At 46.1% G+C, this 25,568-nt stretch overlaps 1 protein-coding gene and 1 pseudogene across 7 annotated transcripts in view; both read right to left on the reverse strand.

Moving 5' to 3' along the window:
• The window catches only part of PALM2AKAP2 (PALM2 and AKAP2 fusion), a 646,508-nt gene that overhangs the window by 98,787 nt on the left and 522,153 nt on the right, over window positions 1-25,568 (reverse strand). The window contains exon 1 of one of the 7 annotated variants that reach the window (XM_067743696.1): window positions 13,951-13,970. The exons of 5 other annotated variants lie outside the window; for them this stretch is intronic. Coding sequence is in view for 1 of the 2 variants with exons in the window: in XM_067743695.1 (XP_067599796.1) it covers window positions 13,189-13,191 (3 nt within the window). In the remaining variant the exon portion in view is untranslated. Of the gene's footprint in view, window positions 1-13,188; window positions 13,513-13,950; window positions 13,971-25,568 lie in introns of those variants that run through there. One more of the 7 variants, XM_067743695.1, reaches the window with a different exon arrangement.
• LOC137228510 (U6 spliceosomal RNA) lies at window positions 8,714-8,814 on the reverse strand (annotated as a pseudogene).

Here is a 25,568-nt window from a genome sequence, read left to right on the forward strand (position 1 = left end):
CCTCGAGTAGCCAAACTAAGAGAGACCAGAAGTAGACGGTGGTTACCAGGGGCTAGAAGGGGAGAGGGGAAGGGGGAGTTGGTATTTAATGGGTACAGGGTTTCAGTTTTACAAGATGAAAAGTTCTGTGGACCAATGGATGGTGATGGTATCACAACAATGTGAATGTACTTAATGTGACTGAAAATGGTCCAGATGGTCAATTTTATGTTATGTGTATTTCACCACAATTAAAATGACAAACAAGCAAGCAAGGGGAAGAACTAGCAGTGCCATCACAGAAATGCCCCAGCATGCTTCTCAGGGCCGGCAGGCAGAAAGGACCCTGCTGTCATGGGTGTCGGGGAGCTGGCCCTCCGCCTGGAAGTCACCCTGCTGGGGTGACACCAAAGCCCACAGAGGGGAAGAGCCATCCAAGGCTGCCCCCACTGTGTTTCCGCAGCCTCGCAACCCCCAGGTCACTCTCATGCCCTTTCTGACAGCCGGGGAAGCATGAGAAGACAGCAAACTCTAAGAAAGTGTGTCTTTGAGACCTCGACAGGCACCTCTTCCTGTTTCAGAGCTTGGGCCCCTGCAGGGCCCAGATATACAGTGCCCTGGATGCTGGAAGACAAGTCCAGGCATCCATCATTTCCCTTATCATGGAGCTACAGTGGGGAAAAAAAAAAGCGAGGAGAGGTAGTTTCCACCTTGGAAATATGACAAACCAGAATTAATTTGCAAAGGAAACAATATTGAGAAATGTGACAACTCGGGATTCCTTTGATGACAGAGGTATGGTAATTATGGTGCTGCCCTCATCCCAGGGCCAGAGAGCAGCCTAGACAGTAGGAAAACACAGCTCAACGCATGTTCTCCTCTTCGAATCAGTCCTGTGGGCTCCAAAGAGGGTACCATGAACCACACAGGCCCATCTTGCTGAGTGTTCTTCAAGGGAATGGACCAGCTGGACCTCAAACACTTTCTGAGGCCACTTTACCATTGGGTGTTCGGGGCCCACTGTCTTCAAGACCAAGGCTGGGCTCAGAGGTCAGACAAGACCAGCGCTTCCCTTGAAGGAAGTGAACACACCCACCACTGGAGGATTCAAATCTACTGCTCTCCTTTAGCTTTCCAAAGATAGTTTTTCATGAACTTTTTTTTTTTTTTGATGGTGATGTTTATTTTCTATTTCTGTCATTTGGATTTATCTTTTGACTGTTTTTAATAAAAGTCAAAATTGGTACCAATGAAATAAAATTTCTGTGTGGATGACTATGCTTTATCGTGGTAAAATATACAAACATAAAATTCAGCATTTTAACCATCTTCAAGTGTACAGCTCAGGGGCATCAAGTATACTCACATTGTTCTGCTACCGTCACCACCACCCATCCAGAGAACTCTTTTCATTTTGCAAAACTGAAACTGTACCCATTTAACACTAACTCCCCATTCCTCCCTCCCCCCAGCCCCTGGCAACCACCACTCTAGTCCATGAATATTTCTGAGATCTTAATGAATGCCTTCTCCTTTTACCTGCTCTCCTCCTTCCTCCCCCTTAGGCAGGCAGGCAGCCAGCAGGATGCTTGCTTTGGAGATCTGGTGTCAAGGAGTCAAGGTTCTTCCTAGCTTTTGTAAAAATCTAAGCTATAGACAAGATTATGCAAGGCATTCTAGAAAGCACCCTTCCATCCTCTACCTCTGGGTGTTCTGCTCTGTTCCCTGGAAGCTCCCAGTAGAGCTGGCAAGACTTCAGAGAGGAAAGACTCCAGGCTCCAGGTTCCCAGATTTGCCAAGGATTCCCAGGCTCCATCCCATGCCTGTGTGGAACAGCCGAGAGCCTCAAACTTGCCCATGGGGACAGAAACAGTCAAAGCAATATAGACACGTGACTGGAAATCACAACTAAAACCGGTGTCGGGAGGTGTCTAGATGGCCCTTTTCCTAAAACCTTAGACCTTGGATGCAATCATAAGGTGGGCGTCTTCCCAAGATAACTGAGGTTAAATTTTCTATTAGCCGGACAGACTGAAGCCTTGGAGACAAAATAGTTAATTTACAAAAGTTATAAAATGCTACGTTTTTTGCAAGCCTTTGCTTGTGGACTGAGACCCATACCCTCAACTGCAGTAGGAGACGGCAAGTTTAGTTTGTCTTAAGTACAAAGAAGGCAGAATAAGTTTGGTAAAGATTAAGAGACTGTGTATAAAAGCCAGACTACAAGGATTCAAATTCTGACTGTGCTACTAGATACACGCCCTTGTCTTAAACCGCTGTGCTCAGTTTCTTCATCTGTAACAAAAATTTCTAATACTGGTATCTTCCCAACAGGAGGACGTTACGAGGGTTAAAGATGGCAATATAGGGCTTCCCTGGTGGCGCAGTGGTTGAGAGCCCGCCTGCCAATGCAGGGGACACGGGTTCGTGCCCCGGTCCGGGAAGATCCTACATGCCGCGGAGCAGCTGGGCCCCGTGAGCCATGGCCACTGAGCCTGCGCGTCCGGAGCCTGTGCTCCGCAGCGGGAGAGGCCACAACAGTGAGAGGGCCGCGTACCGCAAAAAAAAAAAAAGAAAGAAAGAAAGATGGCGATTCATATGTGGCACTTGGAACAGGGTCTGATTTTCAATGAATATTCATTATCAGAAGCATCTTAAATCCCCTTTAATCTCCCAGTATCTGCACTTATGGAAGATTCAACTCACTGAAGAAATATGAAAATCTGAGCTTTTTCAAAGTTACGCTCTTTTGAAAGAAGCTTCATCCCAATTTGTGTATGAAAATGGGCCCATGTTAAAGGTTCAAGGTTTTATTCAATTGTACACATATTGAATTATGTTTTCCTCTGTTCATGTAAACTGTGCCCTTGGTTTGGACCCATTCTTCATAAAGCCCCAGTAATTGTTACTCTGTATGTGTCCAAGGATTTGCAGTAGTCAATTGTGTAATGATTCTTACTAGCATTCTTCCAGGACAATTTTGAAAGGCATAATTTGTGGCCCAAAGAATTTAGTGGATCTTTCAAAAGATGGCATACATTATCAAGCCCAAGAGGACCCTTGAGGCGTTCATGAGACGTGACAACACACTTAGAGGGTGTGGGCTGAAGACAGGAGGGGTACCTCGGGGGACAAAGTCCTCTAAGGTTTTCTTCCTCTCATTTATTTATTTATTTTGGCCGCAATGCACTGCATGTGGGATCTTAGTTCCCCCACCAGGGATTGAACCTGCGCCCCCTGCAGTGGAAGTGCAGAGTTTTAACCACTGGACCACCAGGAAAGTCCTCTTCCTCTCATTTATACACCTTTAGGACTCATATTAAAGACAAAATTGTTTCTAATACTGATTTCCCAATTATTTTCTCAAAACAATTACTAGGAATCAGTTACCAGATGTCAAATCTCCCCCTTTTTGTGACATAACCAATAATCCTCCATAATCTCCTGTTCTCTGATTTCCACTGTTCCCCAGAACTCCACATTTCCCAATTTAAAGCCCTCTGGAGCCGATCAGCTGGTCTGCTGGAAAAACACAGGCTTCCCAGTGCTGGGAAGATTCATTCCACTCTGGCCAGAAGCCCAGCACTCCAGCTTCATCTGCCCCGGCCTCTGGCTCCAAATGCTGGAGCTGGACGTTCTGTGTAGCCTGCCGTCACTCCCCAAGGCGTCCCCTTTCATTTGCAAAGGATCATGAGAGTTATGAAAAGAAGGTACACAGAAGTTGCGAAGAGATTTTCTTCTCCTTGGGATGCCTCGGTGATAAATCTAAAACTTGTTGAGAACAATCTACTTCAATGACAATGTTCATTTAAAAGTATAGGAAAATGATCGTTATAATATCGACAGTGAAAGAAAGCTGGAAAACACACTAGAACCAAGAAAGAATTCTGTTTTCCAACTCTAGAGCTCGAGAAAAAGCAAGTTTTAATCAGAGTAGAACAAGAAAGTAGGTAGAGGTGTTTGTAGCCATTCTGACGGAGATAAATGCCAAGGGTTCTTTATCGGATAGAATTTCAGTTCAAAACTTTTCCCTCCCTTAATATACACTGGGCATCCTGGTTTCACTTCCCAGTCGTGATTCAGGTTGATTTTCAGCTCACAAACGGAAGACAGAGAGAAAAGGAGGGAGGGAGGCAGAGGGGATGGAGGGGAGAGAGTTCCAGATGTTCTGGACCAGAATCTAGAGAGAAAGAGAAGGGGCAGGGAGAGAGGAGAGGAGAGGTGTTTGTCAGTGGAGGTGCTGGAATTAGAGGAGCTGAGTGAGAAAAGGGGGAGATGAGTAGATCCCAGGGGCAGGCAGGGAGGCAAGGTGGTAGGAAAGAGGCTTTGCTTCCCTTCACCAGTCTTGCGTTTATTCCCTTTCCTCCCCCAGCCTCCAGGTATCACAGCTGACCCAACACAGCTTGCTTGGAGGCTGAGAAATAGAACAGAGGCCTGGGCAAGTTTGGGGGGTAAAACAAACAAAAGGTACTGTTGCCAGGCAGGACTGGAGGGGGCGGAGTGACCCCCACGCTCAGAAACATTTCTGCAACATCCTGGGTACCAGAGCCAGACACTCTCATAACCCTAACAGAAATCTATCATGCTGCAATTTCAGCTCTTTTACTCTTTCCAAGTCCCAGTAAAGAGAATCACATTTGCATAGCAAAATGCAATCAGTATCATCTAAGTTACACTTGCTAGAGAGCTGCAGGCATCGGAAGCTATGGAAACATATCTACAGGATGTGAATTCCAGATATGGACGACTAGATCTGGGTTTCTCAGCATCAGCACTGTGGACATTCGGGGCAAGATAATTCGTTGTTGCGAGGGGAGGGGGGCATCCTGCGCATTTTAAGATGCTTAGCTGCATCCTGCTAGATTCTATTCATAGTTGCACCCATCCCCGCTCCCAGATACACCAATCCCTCAAGTCAGTCTGCTGATCGCAGTCCTGAGGTTTGGCTAGTTTTCTCGGTGGTATCTGCCAGACCTTCGCCCTCCAAGTCCGGGGTAGTGGAGCTTCTCACACCACACTGTGCATACAAGTCCCTAGGGATTTTGTTACAAATGCAGATTCCAACTCCGCAGGTCTGGAATGGGGCTCAGGATTCTCTACTAGTTTCAACAAAGCCCCTGGGTAATGGTGATGCTAATGCCGCAGGTCCTCAGACCACACTCTGAGCACCAGGGCCCTTTAGCGCTGGTTTAGTAACAAGAGGGAAAACTGCGTAAGAAAACTGGCTGGCGTCTGCACAGCTCGGCTGGTTACCTGATAACCTCCCAGTGCCTCAGCATCCTCATTTGAAAAATGGTGGTGATTGCTAGCATTAGGTAAGACATTGAAGATAAAGCAACCAGTTTGGTGTCTGGCGCTCAGAAAACGTTAATTCCCTCCCCATTTCCTCTTAGCTCCTCCCAGAACCAAGCCTAGAAACCTCAAGGTCAAGCCATCCCTGGGGATTACAGGGAATTCCCTAGAAGAAAAAAACTCAATTCCATTCTGAGTGGTGGTTGGAGAAGGAGGGATTTCTTCCCTTTCCTTTCTTCTAGTTTATACTCTCTCTTACACCGCTTACACCGTAACATCTGTCGTCCTCTGGAGGCTGTGAATGGTTTTGGTAATGAAGCATACGATGAAAAGAATATTTTTCAACAATGTACACATTGTGATTTCATGCGAAAGCAATGCCTCCCACTCTCTGGGTCCACCTCCATGCTGCATTTAACACTGATTTAAACTTTTCTCAAAAGGAAAAATGATCTCAAACAGGAATAATCGCAAGTGCTGTGGGTTGGATCTCAATTTCCAAAACAGTTTCTTCATATTCCTCCCCAAATGAATGAATTCTACTCATCTAGAATTGTGTACGGGGAGAATCCTTGCTATCCTTTGCGAGGATAAAATGTTCTAATGCAAAAATACTAATTTGCCAGGCTAAATACAGCCTTGGGATCACACAGCACGTGACACATAGACCTTGATTTTAACATACATACAGAGAGAGCTTTTGAATTCAGGGTTGTGTAGTACTTGATTTTTCTAGAATATTAAGTAAGATGTATTCCTTTGGGAAAATCACTCTCTCACCATCCCCACCCCCCCCACGAAAAGTGCTCAACAATGGTGTCTTTCTCCATTTGTAGGCTGTATCAGAAAAAATGTATGTGGGGCATTGCTCCAAACAAAGTAAGTTTCTGCATGATTCCACTGTGCAAATGTCGTCATGAGAACAGAAGCCGCGACAGTCAGCTGCGCTGGGAGAGGGGCAGCAAGCCGGCAGTTAATCGCCTACTGAAAGTGTGGTTTGGCCTTCCTCCACCTACACCCAGGTGCGGGGCTCAGGCGGCCCTGGCAGACCTCTGCATTTGAGGCTGGTCAGGCTGGGTGGGAAGAAAGGCATCTGAGGGTCGGGGCTTCCCCCAGAGTCTGCAGGGCTGGTCTCTGCTGCAGGAAGCGCTAGCTCAGCCCAAGGCCCACAGGATCATCACAAACACCCTGGGAAAAGCCATGGCGATGGACAGGATGGCCACCTAAGGAAACGCTCTCTCTTCACAGAACTTGGAGTGGTGTGGGTACCAGTTCCACGCACACACTCTTCCTTCTAACCGACACAACACAATAACCCTGGAAGGTCTGGCAAAGTTCTCCTCTAAACCTCACCAACCCAGGGCGCTCTAAGGCCTGTGGGGTAACGTCCAGTCCAGCACCCTTTGACAACCCAGGAAAAACTGCTCTAGCATCACTGTTTATCCTTGCTCTGCACAGTAATAATCCTTTTCAAGGCTTCCTCGCTAAAGCATACGCAGAGCAAGAAAAAACATCCTTATGTAGTTCAAAGAGAGGTTAATAGTTCTGGACCACCATTGATATACACTGACTCGACTGCTCGCCAATCATACGTAGCAGATAGGGACGCTGGGTGCTCCACAGGGCAGAACGTGCAAGTAGAATTCACAGACCTGTTGACAGAGCACCGGGATTGCCACCATCCCCTGGTCTTGGCATCACCAGCAAAACCAGTTTAAAAGGCAGTATCCAGGCTCCTCCCACATGGGTGATGCTGACAGTCTGTACCATATGGACACTCTATGGACACTGGGGTGATGCAACACATGTCCAGATATGCTGCTCAAGTGAACAGGCAAGTTCCCAGGAAACTGGGTCTTCATGCAGGGCTGAGGCCCTTAAACAGGGTACATACACTGGAGAGTCACTGGCCCTGAGCTGGACAGTTTCCCCTGCGGAGACGTTCTGAGGGGGACTTCCCTCCAGCAGACAGTGATTAAAAATAAAACTTCACAGGGGCATCACAAACTGGGTTAGGTGCTACAGTGTTCTGCTTTTTCAGTCATGCTGTTTGTGAATCCCCAACTGCTTTTCCTAACCGACTCACTTCCTTAAACACACAGCCTCATCCTAACACAGGCGTGGCACCATGAAATTGGGGCGAGGTTTGGACCAAGGGTGGAGGTTACCTTTTATATGTGTTTGTTAAGAAGAATGATGTGTAGCACTTAAGAATTAACTCGAAATAATGTTTCTGGTGTGCCCACCTCATCTGGCTGCTACATCATCATCCAAGCAGCCAACTCTACTGCAAATCTGTGAGAAGTTCAATGATGAGACACAAAGGACTGAATTCACTACGCTTCTCAGGCTCTTCTGAAAACCTTTTTTATTTTAAACCTCGTGGCAAATCTTTACTTAATACATTCATCTACGTTCCTGCCTTATGACAGAGTAAACTCACGAAAGCTGGCAAAGAAGCTTGCAGTAGTTCGTGAAGGGGAATCCCAGTGACCGCCATCCTACTGCCGGTCACTGAGTGAGCTTAAAGCCCAGGATTAGGGTCCTGAAAATTTGGGTCCATTTTCCCATTGAGAAGCAATTTCTGACCTACTCGAAGCATCAGGAGAGAGCAAGTAAAGAAGACTGGAAGAAGCCTCGATACAACAGTGCAAGTGTTCAGGGGTAAGGGGACGAGAAGGATGTCAGCCAGGTTCCCCAAGTCAAAAGGGGGCTGTGGGGTGGGCGTGGAGGTCAGGCCTGAGAACCTCTGTGCCCAAAGCTTCTGGATCTGATCAGTGTAAAGCATGAACAACTGATGTGCTACACAATTGCTGGAATTTTTTTAAATTAACTTTAGGGCTTCCCTGGTGGCGCAGTGGTTGAGAGTCCGCCTGCCAATGTAGGGGACACCGGTTCGTGCCCCGGTCCGGGAAGATCCCACATGCCGCGGAGCGGCTGGGCCCGAGAGCCATGCCGCTGAGCCTGCGCCTCTGGAGCCTGTGCTCCGCGACGGGAGAGGCCACAACAGTGAGAGGCCCGCGTACCGCAAAAAAAAAATGAAATTAAATTAACTTTAAAAACTGTTTACTTATTTGCATCTGCCATAAAGATGAAAGAAGATGTTGGTTAATTAAAGAAAACAACCAATTTGGGGAAGAATACACGTTCAAGGTGCTTCCATACCTATTTCATTTAAGTTCTGAAGTAGGTAAGTTTTGGTATCCCCATTTTTTATTTTTATTTATTTATTATTTTTAAAAAGTTTTTATTGGAGTATAGTTGATTTAAAGTGCTGCGTTAGTTTCCGCTGTACAGCAAAGTGAATCAGCTATACATATACATATATCCACTTCTTTAGATTCTTTTCCCATATAGGTCATTGCAGAGTATCGAGTCGAGTTCCCTGTGATATACAGTAGGTCCCTATTAGTTATCTATTTTATATATAGTAGTATGTATAAAAAATATGGAACACTTCATGAATTTGCATGTCATCCTTGCGCAGGGGCCACGCTAATCCTCTCCGTATCCCATTTTTTATAGATGAAGGAGCTAAGACTCAGTTTATGTGACATGCTGTAGATCTTATAGAGAATTTGGCCAATGCACTAATGAGTTTGGGCCCTGCCGTGGCTCTGGATAACTGGGGCGTTAGATATAGTATCTGTGTATTTGGCTGTGCTCACCCCATCTGCTCCAATCAAGCATCCAACCGACCACAAAGTCCCTGAAAAGGGGGCTTCAGAGGACAGTGTCACCCCCACCAAGTTCTACAGCTCTCTCCCCTTCCTTGGCGTTCACACCATGACTCCCCCAACTCGGACATGTATCCTCCGAGACAAACAGACAAACAAACCCACTTGAGGGAAGCTCCATCATTTCATCCCCATCCCTATCCTCTTCCTGAATAAGGAAACCTTCAGCATTCTACCTCCAAAGGGTACCTTTTCTAGTTGCAGGGCCCATGCAGTCTTTCTGAGACTCCAACCAAGAAAGGAACAAATGCCACTTACATGTTCCTCGATTCTACTCAAACGTGTCCCCCCCCAAGGCCTGATAGCACTGGTGCTCCTAGATTTGAGAGAGAAGTACCAAAGGGTGGGCTTCCCTGATGGCGCAGTGGTTGAGAGTCCGCCTGCCGATGCAGGGGATACGGGTTCATGCCCCGGTCCGGGAAGATCCCACATGCCACGGAGCGGCTGGGCCCGTGAGCCATGGCCGCTGAGCCTGCGCGTCCGGAGCCTGTGCTCCGCAGCGGGAGAGGTCACGGCAGTGAGAGGCCCGCGTACCGCAAAAAAAAAAAAAAAAAAAAAAAAGTATCAAAGGGAAAAAGAGGTCAATGGGCCCAAGGATGCTCTCCGTCCCTCCGCCCATGCTGTCTGTCCTCTTCTGCACCTCCTCAATCTCTGAATTCACTTCAAAAGGAATAAAGAACCTCTGGCTGAACCCTGGAGAAAGCGCATCCTGTTTTACTGTAGGAAGAAGGCAAGGTCTTGATTAACTCGTTTTTCTGGCGCTCATCTTTCAGAGACTGGGGCAAAGAACAGAAATAACATTTATATTGGGATTTTAGTTTTCTCAAAAGCCAGCCTCCAGAGTCTGTACTGGACTAGGTTTGGCGATTACACTTCTCCACTTCTGAAAATTATAATTTGTATCTACGCTAACATCACGCTGAGACTACAAAATCCTGAACGGTCAAGGGAAGGACAACAGTACGTTCACCACGGTCAACTCACTAAGGCAAGAAGTAGTCGAGGCGGGGTAGTCATTTATTACATCTTAGAAACATCTTCATCAACAACAGTTGAAATAAATGTTTAAGACAAGTTTAAATTTCAGTTACTGAAATTATTAGAGCACTCTAGTTCTTAAGTATTCTAATTGATCAAGTCCTACTTAAATCACACAAACATACTCTATAGTTTTCCTTTTTGAGCAAAATACAGGTTTGTCCCACTATCTGAAAGTAGACCACTCTTATGAAACCTTCGGTAAGCTGAACTGGCATGAAGCAAAGAGCATTCCCACTTCATGTTACAGCAGACACTTCCATTTTACCAAAGACTACACTAGTTCGGTAACAGCTTCTTCATAGAAGGGAAAATCTTCTTTGGATTTCTTTTGGTTAGCGAAATGTAGATCCTGAGTAAAAGCTAAGTGGCACTAATGTGAACTTTCAGAAAGTGGGGGAAACCTGTAGTGGATTTTCCTGTTACAACAGAGATAATTTCAACTTTTCTATAATAATATCTTCCTGGAAAATGTGTTTGAAGGGCATATGTCCAAAACTTAACAGCAGTCATATATCCTTAGAAGGTGATTATCTAACAAAGATATTTCTCTCTCTCTCTCTCTGTCTCTCTCTCTCTGTCTCTCTCTCTCCCTCTCTCTCTCTCTCTCCCCCTCCCTCCCTCCCTCCCTATCTATCTCCCCTGATGGCTGATGGACGCACTGCCTCCCTCAGGCCCAAGCCACCCAAAGTGCTCCTGGATGAGGCTGGTGCTAGTGCAAGGCTCTGAAGCTTAAGTTTTTTTAGCATCACAGCAAATCTGCCTCCGGGTGTCAAGTTTGCACAGTACCAAAAAAATGATGCAATCTTCTAGCAAGACTTACTAACATTGTTGAACCTGATAAGTATATTAATCAATCTGAAACTTCCAATAGCTTACACAGGATGCCTGACCAATCAACTAAGCAAATGGTGACTCCCATGTCTCTCAGGATCAAAGGACAGCCATTCCAGAGGCTAATTCATGACAGATCATAGCAGTGCTGAGAAATGTATAAAATTTAAAAATGAAACTGGTTTTCAGAGTCAATTTTCAACATGCTCCTGTTTTAATCATTAAAATCCCTCAACACAACCCCTGTCCAAATTCAATTGCATTTTTATTTGAAACATTTCTCATTTTCCTAATATGTAGAGACTTGTGATGACAACCTTGATAGAAATCTAGGACATGGGTGTTTTAAGAGTCCACCAAATCTATAAAGACAGCAGAATCTAGCCCATAATTATCATAATTAATTAGAAAGTCCAGGGTGTTAACATTTTAGAAGCAACAGTTAATATGTAATTTCTATATTGAAATGCTGAAAGGTTTAGAAATAAAACAACCAGTGGATCATTTTCCCCTCACTTGATAACTAAATTAAGACAACCTCTTCCACTTTATCAGCCAGAGACCCTGAGGCTAGTGAGGCAGAAGGAGCCACTTATGAAAGTGAAATAAATTCTGACAACACTGCCCTGAACTCCGCAGGCAGGAAACTGTTTCAACTGTCATGCCAGAACTATGAGATAATGGGTATTTCAAAATGTTTGTCCCATCTCAAAGCCCAGTCTCACACTAGCATCTTGGCATCCCAGAAAGAAGTTAAAAATGAACTCCACTGCCAGAGAAGCATCTCAACACTTAATTGCCCAGTGTATTAGGTAAGGTATCTGGAGACCCAAGGTATATTACTTTCATTTCTTCTGGCTCATGACTAATTTTATTAGTGCAGCTCAAAATAACTGCAGGGCCTACAAGACCCATGGTGTGGCCACTCAAAGGAGAAGATGCCCTTTAAGCAAAGAGCCTATATCAAAACTGGAGAGGAGAGCGCAGGCATCGGACAGCCATTTAGAGGTGCTTTAGGGCAAGTTTCAATTCTTAAAAGGCTTTATGTTTAAAGAAGCAGTGAACTCCTTACTAAATATGCCTCATTTCTAGACCTGTTACTCTGAAATTTTATTGATCAAAGTTGAGGAGGCTGCCAGCAGAAAGAGAGTGTTTAATTAACTTGCGAACGTTTCCAGGAAAAAAGTGTGATGCTTAAATTAACTCTCTTCAATTAGAACAAAGCCAAGGAAACAAATCCCCTGGGATTACACTGCTGAGTGGTGGGTTTGTCCTAATTCAGCCTCCAGGTGCCTGTGACGGGTGATAAGACGGAAGACCGCTTCCTCTGAGAAGTTGTTTGCAGACTGAGGGATATAGAGAGAGAGAGAGTGTGTGTGTGTGTGTGTGTGTGTGTGTGTGTGTGTGTGTGTGTGTGTGTGTGTGTGTGTGTGTGTGTGTGTGTGTGTGTGTGTGTGTGTGTGTGTGTGTGTGTGTGTTTTCTTTTCAAAGGTAAATACGTGGGGGGGGAGGATTAGGTGCTGCGCCTAAAACTGCTACAGGGAAGGGCAGACATCTGCCAAACCACTACTGCCCCACGCGGGAAACCGGGTCTGGAGAAATAATCCACCATCTCTCTACACGAGTCACTTCCCTCCCAGACGCCCCCTTCTGCGGATCAGGGAGAGATCCCCAATGCTGGCCGTCTCGCATCCGTCCAGGGAAACTCAGAAACCAGCTTGCGGGACCCGCTCCCGCGGGCCCACCCTCCGCCTCGTTCCCCACCGCCTGCAGCCGCCGCTTCGCCTTCCGCCCTCACCGGCCACTAACCCCACCGCTCCCCAGCCTGCCTCGCCTCCCTCCGCGGGCTCCCGGACAGCCCGCTCTCCCGGACGTCCATTCAGTCCCCTGTTCTCCGCTACAATTCTCTAGAATTTCTCAGAGCCGCCAGTATCTCCTAGCTCCTATCCCGGGAGGCGCGTCGCCTCCACCGCGATTTCAGAACACTTGCCCCAGCGCTCACCACCACGATCCGCGCCCTCGACTCCCCACAGTGTCCCCACAAAGGGGGCCAAAGAGACCTACCCTCCGGCTTTATCCAGGATAAAACACCAGAGCCTAATAGCTGGGGTCCCAGCCTCAGGCCGAACTTCCAGGCTCAGCTCGGACTCGGTTCCCCCTCCCTCCGCGTGCAGAAGGGCTGCTCCCTCCTCCTGCAGCAGCTCCCCGGACCCCATTCCAAAAGGTTCCAGCTGGCTGAGAACCCGGCCCTCCTCGGCCTCAGTCTCCCTGCAAAGCTCCTGATTTCTGAAAACGCCCGCAGCGCTACCATCAAAGGAGTCAGGACGCGCGCCTTCTTCTCCAGCTGGAACCGCTGGCTCCATCTACCGCGGCTCCCAGGCCTGGAGAGGCGGTTACCGACCTTTGATTTTTCTCTGCTTTTCCTGTACAGCCCGACTCTGTGTGTGTTTGGCGGAGGGGGTGGGAGGGAGGTGGTATTCTTAAGTTTAGTTTTTAAAGCATATATAAGTGAGTAAGTATTGAATAAAGCAGCCAAAAGCTGGCCCTCCCCCAAACCTAGGAATTCAAAGCCACAGGGTCACAGCCCTTTCCAGCCAGGCCCCCGCCCCGCACACGCTCCACTAGGCAAGGACCATAAAAGCCCTTTAAAGTCCGCGGTGCATCAGAGGGCCTCCCAAGAGACCAATCCCTCTCAAGCCACCCTCTCCCCGCGCGCCCGAGGCCCCAACACCAGGAGGGGGCCCCAGGGACTTGGTTTCCTGGGTCGCCGCGCCTGAGCTTGGACACCCACCTCTGGGCGCCGGACGGAGGCGCTGTCCTCGGCCTCCGATCTAGCGCGGCGCGGCCGCTACCTCCTCCTCGGGGCGTCGGGGAGACTCCGCGGAAAGGCGTTCGGCAGGCCCCGGCTGGGGCGAGCGCATCTGCCGAGAGCCGCGGCCGCTCTGCGCTCTGGAGGGCCGGGAGCGCCGCCCGCCTGCTCCCGGAGCCCGCCCCTTCCCCGCCCCCTTCCCAGCGCCTGGGGCAGAGGTCTGGCCCTCCGCTTCCATATCCCCTCCCCAACCACTCGCACCTTCTGTATGTGGCTTTGGCGAAATCTTGGCACACACTGAGAAACCAAGAAATGAGTGAATGGATAGACTGGAGGGATGGAGGGATGGGGCAAGTGAAGACGAGTATTTCCTAACTGGGGAGAGGGCACTGTGTCTGGGTACGTGGACCTGTGTTAGCGCACGTGTGGCCGTGTCGGCGTGCGTGCATCTGGACGTGTGCGTTGGTGTATACATACGTGCGTATGAGTGTATATGGAAGTGTGTGGCTGCGTGTGCGCCCTCACAAGGCCGGCACCGCTGAGTTCCTATCCGAGCTCGAGGGGTCGAGCTCTCCATCCCTTACCAGCACCAAGGCTGTGTCCGGGTAAGCAGGACCGCTGGGAGCCGGTGGGAGACGCGTCTTTGTGTGTTTTGGGCCTCTCCGTGACGTGGTCCAGAGGCTGAGGGACAGGGATGCTTCTGGTTCCCTGGCTCTCCAGAGCCTTCATGCTGCCCTCCCTGTTGTGGCAGCTGGTGGCTTGGTGTCAGAGCTCGTGTGTTAACAAAGCCAGCGGTGGGGAAGGAGGCAGCTGATACACCGCGTGGGGCTGGATCCGGCGGGTGGCCAGCCATCCCCCACTCCCAAGCTGTCTGAAATTTCAGCTTGTAATCCCCTCCCCCACCATGAATATTTAAATAATGTTAATGACCTTCTGAAGATGGACCTTCTAGAAATCCTGGGAGGACACACACAGAAACACCTCACACAGAAAAGAGTATTTTTAAAACCAAGGTGTTCTATGCGGAGGAAATATAACCATGATATGTCGTCAGATTTCTTGAATTCAACTTTCCACTAGGCATGATCAAGGTTTTCATTTCCCTCTCCACCTCTGCAAGTCAGAGCCCCTTACTCCCCTAGTTTCCATCCTCTGTTGGCCGCTTTTTTTCTGAACCGCTGGCCAAAATCCCGGGGTCCTCTTCTGAGAATCAATTCTGCCTGCCACACACAGCAGGGAAAGACAACTGCCAGGGACCTTGATTTCCCATACAAGAAACGGTAACATGGGGACCTGTCCAGAAAGCCTGTCCAGCTAAAGACATTAAAAATAGCATCAACCCCGGAAAAGGCTTCTTTACTGTCTGAAGGCTTATTCACACCTTCACCAAAGGGGAGGTGGGGATGCAGTGAAGGCTACAATGGAGACCTCAGCGGTTGTCCTCAGTGTTCCTGAAAATCTATAGGCTTCTTTTTCTTGGCATTTAGGAATTGTTTCACCAGCCTTTTTGCATGTTTGTCTCTTACACTATTGAATTTCAACAGAATTTACTGACCAGTGGTTGGAGATTACAGAGTTTTAGCCTCAGTCAATCCCTTTCTTTCCTTTTCTTTTCTTTCTTCCTTTCCTCCTTCCTTCCTTCCTTTCTTTCTTTCAGCTCTTCATGGCACTAACCTGAGTTAAATATTTGGGTGCCCTACATTGTGATCTATTTTTAACATTTTAATAGCATGTGAAAACTCACATTGAAATGAGCATGTCTGGGGACACTTATTTATTTATATGGACCATAGACTCTTCAAGGAAAAATTCTAAACTTACAGCAGAGGTGAGATTTTTATAAACAGTATTAGGGCATCATCACTTTCTTCCTATATTCCTAAATTAGAATGTATCATTTACCAAATTTGTTTCCTTATTAGAAATATTACAGCAATACTGAATTCTTTCCGAAAGCAATGTCAGTGTTAATATTACTGTAATATTATTTTTAAATATGAATTAATTAATGCTAATTTTCTGTTAATTTTAAAGTTCTGGCATATTCTACAGAAAACTACTGGGAATATTAATTTAGGAAAAATACATGTTCAATAGATATTAATTTACAAGAACATTTCCTTTTCTTTCATCTTATAAGATATTAAAGAGGAAGCCATGATTAAGCTACACTTTTTTAAAATGAAAGCCTTGGTACATACCAGGGACCAGAAATATTTGTTTAATTTGTTCAGTGAAATCAATGCAAGGGTATGAACATCTGCATGTGAAAGTAAAAACTGTTTTCAATTAACATTTATTTCCCCCTAGGTCAGCGGTTCTCAACCAAGGGTGATTTGATGCTTCCCCCCACCGCCCCCGCCACCCACCCAGACATTTTGGAAATGTCTGAAGACATTTTTGATTGTCATATTGTCATAATGGGGGTGGGGTGCTACTGACATCTAACGGTTAGAGGCCAGGGATGTCGCTAAATATACTGAAGGGTATGGTACAGTCCCACAACAACAAAGGATCGTTGTATCCCAAATGTCAAGAGTGCCGATGTTGAGATATCTTGCCCTGGACCCAAAGCCAGGACTAAGGACCACAGATATCAGGACCATGTCTGCATTTATTAAAAATGCAAATTCCTGGGCTCCACCTTTACCTACTAAGTCAGAATCTCTGGGGGCAGGACCAGGGAAACTGTTTTAACAGCTCCTAGGTGATTCTTAAGAACATGAAAGTATAAGAAACACTGGAGGGCTTCCCTGGTGGCACAGTGGTTAAGAATCCGCCTGCCAATGCAGGGGACACGGGTTCGAGCCCTGGACCGGGAAGATCCCACATGCCGCGGAGCAACTAAGCCCATGTGCCGCAACTACTGAGCCTGCACTCCAGAACCTGCGAGCCACAACTCCTGAAGCCTGGGCGCCTAGAGCCCGTGCTCTGCAACAAGAGAAGCCACCACAGTGAAAAGCCCGCGAACCACAACAATGAGTAGCCCCCTGCTCACTGCAACTAGAGAGAGCCCATGCACAGCAACAAAGACCCAATAAATAATAAAATAAATTTTAAAAATTTAAAAAAAAAAGAAACACTGGAGATGAGAAAGGCTGGCTTCTTACCCAGTGCATGCTTATGGGCTCATCACACTGTATGTGTCTTAACATGATAATGGTTATTAGAGCTGAGAATATTTTATGAAATATATAGGCTCCTTGATCCATGTAAGAAGCAAATAAAGGGCTACTGATTCTGTGAAGACAAACAAACAGAGCTGGGATATGAAAATGTTAAACACTCCCTACACCATTTAGGACACAACGCCTTCTATGGAAATGTTGCCTGGCAAGAGGGGAGGTCATGATTTTTTTTTCCCCTATGGCCTAAGTGTACATTTTTGCTTATGCTGCCTGCCCATTTTAAATGGTGCCCCTGAGCAAGAGTGGCCTCCAGGGGACACAAGAAATAGAATGTACTTACTAGAGAAACACCAAAAGTAAAGGTTGGGTTTCTGGGAAAGAAGTCAGCCTAGACACAGATTGACAGAGCCTCTTCTTCCTCCCCAAGCTTAGAGAAGAATAGAAGCTGAAAGAAAGACCCATGAGTTGCTCAGAGAGCTGATCTGAAAACCCAAAGAAGGGGCCAAGACTGGTCAATCATAAAGAATTTGCCATTTCTTCCTTCTGGCAAGGAGAAAGGCCAAAAAGCATCAGCTGGGTATACTCCTCAAGTACTAAATGTGTCCTACAGAAAATAAAGGCTTGCTAGAAAAAAAAGAGTAAGAATAAGATGGAAAAACAAAGAAAACCAGCACCAAGAAGGCTGGCCCCCATCAAACCAATAGCCTTAGATCTGTTGGGCTTTCCCAGCAAGTAGCAGGTAAAGTCATTGGAAAGTTAGGAACAATCCCAATCCCAAGGGCGTCCCCATGGGACCAGATGCACCACTGCAAATCTAAGAGAAGAAACAAACAGGGGGAAATATTTGCAACACATATAACAACGGGTTACTATCTCTAATATGGAAAGAGTTCTTACAAATCAATATGAAAATTGAAGAAAATTACCAACTATCTGATTGAAAAAAACAAACCAGTCATTTATAGATAAGTAATTATAACTGGCCATTGAACTTAGGAAAAGATGCCGAAACTCTTTCTCATTAAAAAAAAAAATGCAGGGCTTCCCTGGTGGCACAGTGGTTGAGAGTCCACCTGCCGATGCAGGGGACACGGGTTCGTGCCCTGGTCCGGGAAGATCCCACATGCCGCGGAGCGGCTGGGCCCGTAAGCCATGGCCGCTGAGCCTGCGCGTCCGGAGCCTGTGCTCCGCAGCGGAAGAGGCCATAGCAGTGAGAGGCCCGCGTACCGCAAAAAAAAAAAAAAAAAAAAAAAAAAAAATGCAGTGAAAATACTGGAATAATATATTTTGCCTATATCAGTATATACATAAAATACAAATATTATCTATCATTGGTGAGAGAATGATGAAAATTAAGTATTGAACACTGTTGAAGGGAATATAAACTGATGTTAATAAATTGGTAAATTTGTTATACAATTTGGTGATATCTCTTAAAATTAAAAAAAATGCTTATACACTTGAATTTGCAATTCACTTTTGGAATTCAGAAGGTTATAAGATCTGCGAGTTAGAAGAAGACTGAAGTGGTAGGGAGGAGTCAGTGAATAAGAAATTCCTGATCACAGAATGGCCAAAATAAAGACACTGTTTAATATAAACTTTTAAAATTGCTTGCTGTGCAATGTTGTGATGTAAGTACTTCAGGTAACCCCTAGACCTCTGATAACAGTATTTGTTCGGAGAACCAAAGGCAAGGGGCTAACATATGGCCTGGTGCAGACTGGATATCACACAAGAAGGATGTGAGATTAAGAATTCAGACAAGATGGGAAATCAGAACAAGAAGTGACCAGGAGAACTAATTCCATCCCACCGGAGTTAACCACTTGAGTTAAAAGTCCATAAAAATGGGCTTCCCTGGTGGCGCAGTGGTTGAGAGTCCACCTGCCGATGCAGGGGACACGGGTTCGTGCCCTGGTCCGGGAAGATCCCACATGCCGCTCCTGGCCGCTGAGCCTGTGCTCCGCAACGGGAGAGGCCACCACAGTGAGAGGCCTGCGTACCGCAAAAAAAACCCACAAAAAAACAACATAAAAAAATCCATAAAAATAGTGGGGTGGGCACTGGACCACCTCTAACACTTTGTGGGTAAGGGTCCAAGTAATTTTAATTTAAATATAAAAGGAATAATTTTCTTCTGAAGGCTGTGGGACTTGTGACAGCCAGCCCACAAACTCCTAGGATGCACACAGATCTTTGGCTTATTTTCTGATTCTGGTCGTGGTTTTACCCTATTCATCTGGATGTCTTGTTTGTTTATGGATTTCCCACTTAAGACATTTCTCCACTGATCTCTGATTTTTATAAAAGGGCAAAAATGTCATCTCTAGATAATTGTAAGGAATGCTGCTTACATCCTTGGCTTTTCCATAGAAGAGATATTTCATCCATAGACTGTTTTAACCATCAACTTTCTGAATGAATGCACAACATATAAGACAGGATATGGACTGTTTGTTCTGACTTATAGTTGTTTTATCAAATTAAAAACACTCTTCTCAAAACCATCTCTTCTCTAGTATCAAGTCTGGTTTCTGAGTGATGGTCAGCTCTTAAAATTTTGAATATCAGTGTTTCCCAAGCTAGCCCACGTTGAGAGTAGCTGGAAAACTGGGGGGGGGGAAAAAAAAAAGCCTGGGTTAATTTCCCTAGAAGATCTGGGGCTCAGGAATCTATATTTGTTTAAGCCTCTCACATGATTCTATGACATAGCCTGGTCTGGGACCCACTTGGGGTGGACACAATTATCTTTAGGCAGGGGAAGGAGAGAGCAAGTGAACACAGAGACAGGGATGGCTGTCACATGAGAACACTTGGCTTTGGGACCATGTTTACTCCCGTTCTTGGCCTAGTTTGTGGCTGCCTGCCTTTCCTTCATTTCCTCTCCAGGATCTCCAGCTTCCTGTGCCCGAGTAAGTTCCTTTCCAGCCTGTTCCACATATATTTCCTTTCCCTGCATCCTCACACTTGGCCTCTCCTTTGCCAAATCCTCTAACACAAGGAAATGGTGACCTGAAGACATTCACCCCAATGCTTGAGACTCTTTTTTCAAAAGACTTTTAAAAACACTCCAAAGAAACATCCCCAAACCCAAGCAACTTTTGCTCATCTAACTGCTTTCATGTTGTCCCACATTATAGCTGGACTGTGCCTTCTCTACATTGACAAAGGGACATTGTGCATCCAGATTGCCCCTTATAATATACATTTAAAGGGTACCATTATAAAGTGCAAGTCATACAGTGTTCCAGACTAAAATCATCAATGAAATGCAGCAACATGGAAGCTGCTTGTTGGAAAGGATGCAGAAAAAAAGCTACATGTGCAGGGGAAAGGCAGGGCGGGGAAGGGAGAGAGAGCACAGACGACAGAGTCCCCCTGTGAGGGAAGCAAGAAGGCACAGGAAGGCCACGTGGGACCACTGTGGGCTCCACCTTCCTCTTTACAGAGGCCTCAAAGCTTAAGTGTTAATGAGAAGAATGTACTCGTGTAATACTTTGGTAATTAACAACAAAGCCCGGAGGCTCAAGTTCTTTGTTTCCTGGCTGGGAATTTTATCTCATTTAACAACTGAAGCATTTAAAAAATCTAGTAAACACTCTGGAGTTCATGCCCTAATGGAGACACAGCATGGAACAAGGTGCTTTTAAGGCACGGCATCACAAACACAAAGTCTGCTAAATATACTTGGAATGTACCGGAAGGGACCCAGCCTGTTTAGACACAACCATGGGAGCAGCGCCCCCAGTGCGGAAGGCAGTTTCTGTTGAGTAAATCCAGTAAATTTGCTTCTCATTGGCGATCCGTGTTTTATTTTATTTATTTATTTATTTTTGGCTGCACCACGAGGCTTGCGGGATCTTAGTTCCCCAGACCAGGGATGGAACCCGGGGCCTCAGCAGTGAAAGCGCTGAGTTCTAACCACTGGACGGCCAGGGAATTCCCAGCGATCTGTGTTCTAAATACAAAACTACCTTTCTTTCTGGTGGTACTTAATTCCTTTTCAGTTTAGGTAACATGAGAATGATTTTTTAGTTTTTAAAAAATGGGACCGTAACATTTTCCCAGTCACGCTCAAGTGTTTTCCTACGAACTCTTAATTACAGGCTGTTAATTTATGGAAAGAACCATAAGGATATTCAGTACTATTCGGGGAAACTTGACATTTTAAACTTTAATAATTCTGATCATCGGAGAGGGGTGGCCTTTGCAGTAAGCAGTCTCTGACTTACTGGTCAAGTATTTTAATATTGAGAACAACCCAACAAGACAGTAGGCTTTTTCCTTCTACGATACTGAATATATTAAATTACTTATCCAGGTGTGAAGGTGAGTTCACTGAATATGATGGGGGAATACTCCGAAGGCAGTCTGAGTTTATCTACACAGAGTAAGTTAATTACTTACCTAAGTAACAATGAAGATTATAAAATGTTAAAGACCATTTAGATACGGAGAATAATAATGGCTTCTTCTACAGCATATTAAAAGCTTCTGTTGGGAGGGGACCATGACCTACGTAAAATCACTTTAGAAACCATAACAGCTTATGATAAAGTCAACTAAAGCATAAACCCCCACATAATCTGTGAAGAGCCTCCGACGCCTCAAGTAAAGGCCTTTGCCTTCTCTCCTGCTTCTTTTCCTTCTCCCTCTCCTTTCTCTCTTCTTTTTCTTTTTTTTAAATTGTTTTTTTGGCGTATAGTTGATTTACAATGTTGTGTTAGTTTCTGCTGTACAACGAAGTGAATCAGCCATACGTATACATACATCCACTCTCTTCTAGACTCCATTCCAATATAGGTCATTACAGAGCACCGAATAGAGTTCCCTGTATACAGTAGGTTCTTATTAGTTATCTTTTATATGTCGTAATTTGTATATGTCAATCCCAATCTCCCTCCTTTGTCTTCTTTTCCCCTTCCTTCCTTCCTTCCTTCCCTCCCTCCCTCCCTCCCTGCTTTCCTTCCTCCCTTCCTTCCTAGTTCCTTTTCTTTTTAGACCACAGCCTAGTAAATTTTAGGAGCAGGCACTGCAAACTCAAATACCTTCCAAAGCCAGACTATAGAAATAGTTTGTGACTCCTGTGAAGGACTGCTAATTAATTTATAGACTGACCGAGATAAGATAGGCCAGCACGAACAGAGAACTGTGCGTTTAGACAGATGGCTGCCACCGCTTCTGTTTTATATCAGGCATTTTCTTAACTTGCTTGGGATGAGTGAGGGCATATCCAAATGTCAGACAAATGAGAATTAGAGCTAGGAGGCACATTACGTCACCCCAGCCACGTTCCTCATTTTACAGTATAGCGAAGTGTCAGTGAAATCCAGGGTCTCTGGAGCTAAAGACCAGGGTTCGAATCCTGGTCTGTCATTTATCAGCTGTGTGACCTTGGGAAAGTTGCTCAGCATCTCCATCTCTCCGAATCCTCACCTAGAAAAGGCAGATCATGAGAACATCTACCTGCAGTGTCACATCTACAACATGACTGTTGTGAGCGTAAAATGAGACCATCCATGTAAAGCTGTAAGCCCGAGGCCAGCTACAATGTTAGTTGTTATCAGTGAAAGCAACTGAATCCTAGAAGGGGGATGGGACTTACACAAAACCACCAGGCAAAATTGGGTCAAGGTCAGGACTCAGACTCAGGCCTGCTCACTCTTAGGTCAGGGCTAATTTCTTTGCTATAAGCTTGCTTTCTTTGGTATTTTTGTCATTTCTAAAGAAAACAATAAACAACAATTACATGGCATGATGAGTGAAAGCTCTGGTTAATTTGGTTTTAAGGCCAGAGTCATATCTATGACCCACCTCTGGCCAGACAAGTGCAGAAGCAGTGGTTACCATCTGTATAGGCAGGATGGTTGTGCTGTCAGTATGGTTACGTGCCCACCATCTCTATCACAATATCCTAGAAATATTTCTCTCTCAGCCTTTTGCCTTGGAGTTTTGCTTTGAGTTCTGTTAAAGTCTCCAGCCTGTTCTCAATATTCTGGAATATTCTGCAGACAGAGGATGCTGCCACAGACCTGAATATCAGAGAGGGGAAGTAAAGCCTTCATGCCGACATGCGTGTGTGCTGTGGTTTGCGGCCACTCTCTGGAGGGGGTCCCCGCCAGGTACTGTATCCAGAGTGCTTGGTTCCTACAAGATGGGGGGACCATCTTACCCCAGGGCAGGGCCCTGCCAGGGAGAAATGAGCCCTCACTGCTCCCCTCCCCTTCCAGCCTTAGCTCTACCTTCTGCTTTCATTTACTCTGGGTCGGTATCACTCAGTCGGCCCTGGACCCACCAGTTATTTCGCCCATTCTAGTCACATTCTGCTCTTTACCTAGAAAGCCCTTCTTACCAGTCAAGGCCTATTTGACTCCCCGGCTTCCAGCCTGCCCCCAAGGCTGCTGTTTCCAGGGGCTCCATCCACAACCTTCTTCCGCACTGCCATTATCCTGACCCTCCCCTTGACAGAGGCACTCTATCCAGGGCAGCCTAGAGTCTTACCTTGGGTTCAGCATCTTCCCTTGAACACCCATCAAACACACACACTCCAACTCAACTGCTTACTAACCTCCCCTCACTCATCTGCCCTGTATTTCCTGACTCAAGGGTCCCACAGTCCCTGTGGTCACTCGCCCTCTTCCTCACTGTGGTCAAGCTACTCTGGCCCCTGTTACTGCCCCCACTGCCCCTTCACAGGTCACTCCTCCTTTCCCACCTGGACTATTCAATGGCCTTTTAGCAGATCTCCCTGTCCTTGGCCTCTCCCCCTTCCTGACCACCCTTCACAATGCATCTGAGTTAGCTTCCCAAACCAGTCTCCAATGACTCCTCTTGCCAAAATGGAGATTCCCTGTCACTCAATCACTCATCCGCTCAACAGACATTTATTAAGATTCTCCCACGTGTGAGGCCATTGTAGGTGCCAGGGATACGGCAGTGAACAGTCAAGCGCTTTCTCTCATCCTCAAGATGCTGGGCCTGGAGGTGGGATGGGTGTTCTTGTTCTTTACTGCTTCTTCCAGACTACTGTCCTCCTTTCTCAATATACAATCCCCCTCCCTCATTACCTGAAGACTTTAGCATCTGTCACTCTCTCCAACATTCTCATTATAAGTCTTAATGATTATAACATCCATGTGGATAAGTCTTTGACTATCCTGGCCTCTTAGTTTTTTAATTTTTTAAAAATAACTATTATTGGGACTTCCCTGGTGGTCCAGTGGTTAAGACTCTGAGCTTCCACTGCCGGGGCACGGGTTCGATCCCTGGTGGGGGAACTAAGATCCTGCATGCCGTGAGGTGCAGCCAAAAAAATCCATAAATAAATAAATAAATAATAAATTTTAAAAAATAACATTGTCTTCCTACTTCAGCCATCCGGTTCCATGGTCCCATCCTAGACCTTGTAATTACCAATAACCGTGCACCCTTCATAATCTCAGTTTCAAACATCCTATTCTCTAACCACCACTCTTTCTTTTTTTTTTTTAATTAATTAATTTATTTATTTATTTTTGGCTGCACTGGGTCTTCGTTGCTGCGTGGGGGCTTTCTGTAGTTGTGGCGAGCAGGGGCCACTCTTCCTTGCAGTGTGTGGGCTTCTCATTGTGGTGGCTTCTCTTGTTGCGGAGCATGGGATCTAGGCGTGTGGGCTTCAGTAGTTGTGGCTCGCAGGATCAGTAGTTGTGGTGTACGGGCTTCGTTGCTCTGAGGCATGTGATATCTTCCCAGGCCAGGGCTCAAAACCATGTCCCTTGCATTGGCAGGCGGATTCTTAACCACTGTGCCACCAGGGAAGTCCCACACTCTTTCTACTACTATGCCAACTCCAATAATTCTCCAACCCCATGACCAAGGCTAATCCAATGATTCCATTATGCATCATTGTTCCTCATCCCTCCTGGTCTCATTCTTTCTGTAGCTTAGATTCCACGGTCCATCCCTTGTGTACGCTCTCAACTCCTTTGTCTGTCTCTCCCTTTGCCATATTCACCCTGTAATCAGTAACCCCAGATCAGTCCAACTCTTTGTCCGTTCCACATCTGCATTCAACACTGACATGATTAGACAAATACGTACAACCACCTGGCCAGTCTCACTTCAAATTGATGACTGCTTCCTTTACGTGGTGCCTGGAGATGCTATTTACATTTCCCCAGTCCATTCACTCCCCTACTCTGGCGATGACTAGGTACACCTTCTCCTTTTCCCTTATACGCTTCTTGCTCCATGTCACTCTCATCTGATGTCCTGGCTTCCCATCTCACTGAGTAAGAAGAGGTAATGAGAAGATGGCCTTCCCTCTTGTGACTATGAGCACATGCCCCTGACCCTATCTAAGGCCATCTCCTCCATTTGCACTGGATCCCGTCCCTTCTTACCCCTTCCAGGACATCACTCCCCCAACTGTATCCTCTCCTGCAACATAAATTTTCTCTCACCTCACAAGGTCTACTGTGATCTCTCCCACTTTAGAAACAAACAAACAAACAAGAAAACCAAAAAAAAACTTCTCTTAACCCTACAGCCTTCTGCAGCTACCACCTCAATTTTCTATTCCCCCTTAGATCAAGCATATTTAAAAGAGAGAGTTCTACTTATTGTCTCCATTTCCTGCCCCCATCACCCCCATTCTTTCTTTTGTCCTCGTTGCCCCACCGACAGAGCATTGGTCACAGACAACATGACCTCTCCAGGCTGCCCAACCCAATGACCATTTCTCAGAACTCATCTTACTCGACCTTTCAG

The sequence above is a fragment of the Pseudorca crassidens genome, chromosome 7 (genome assembly GCF_039906515.1).
Source record: "Pseudorca crassidens isolate mPseCra1 chromosome 7, mPseCra1.hap1, whole genome shotgun sequence".
Taxonomy (NCBI): Eukaryota; Metazoa; Chordata; class Mammalia; order Artiodactyla; family Delphinidae; genus Pseudorca; species Pseudorca crassidens.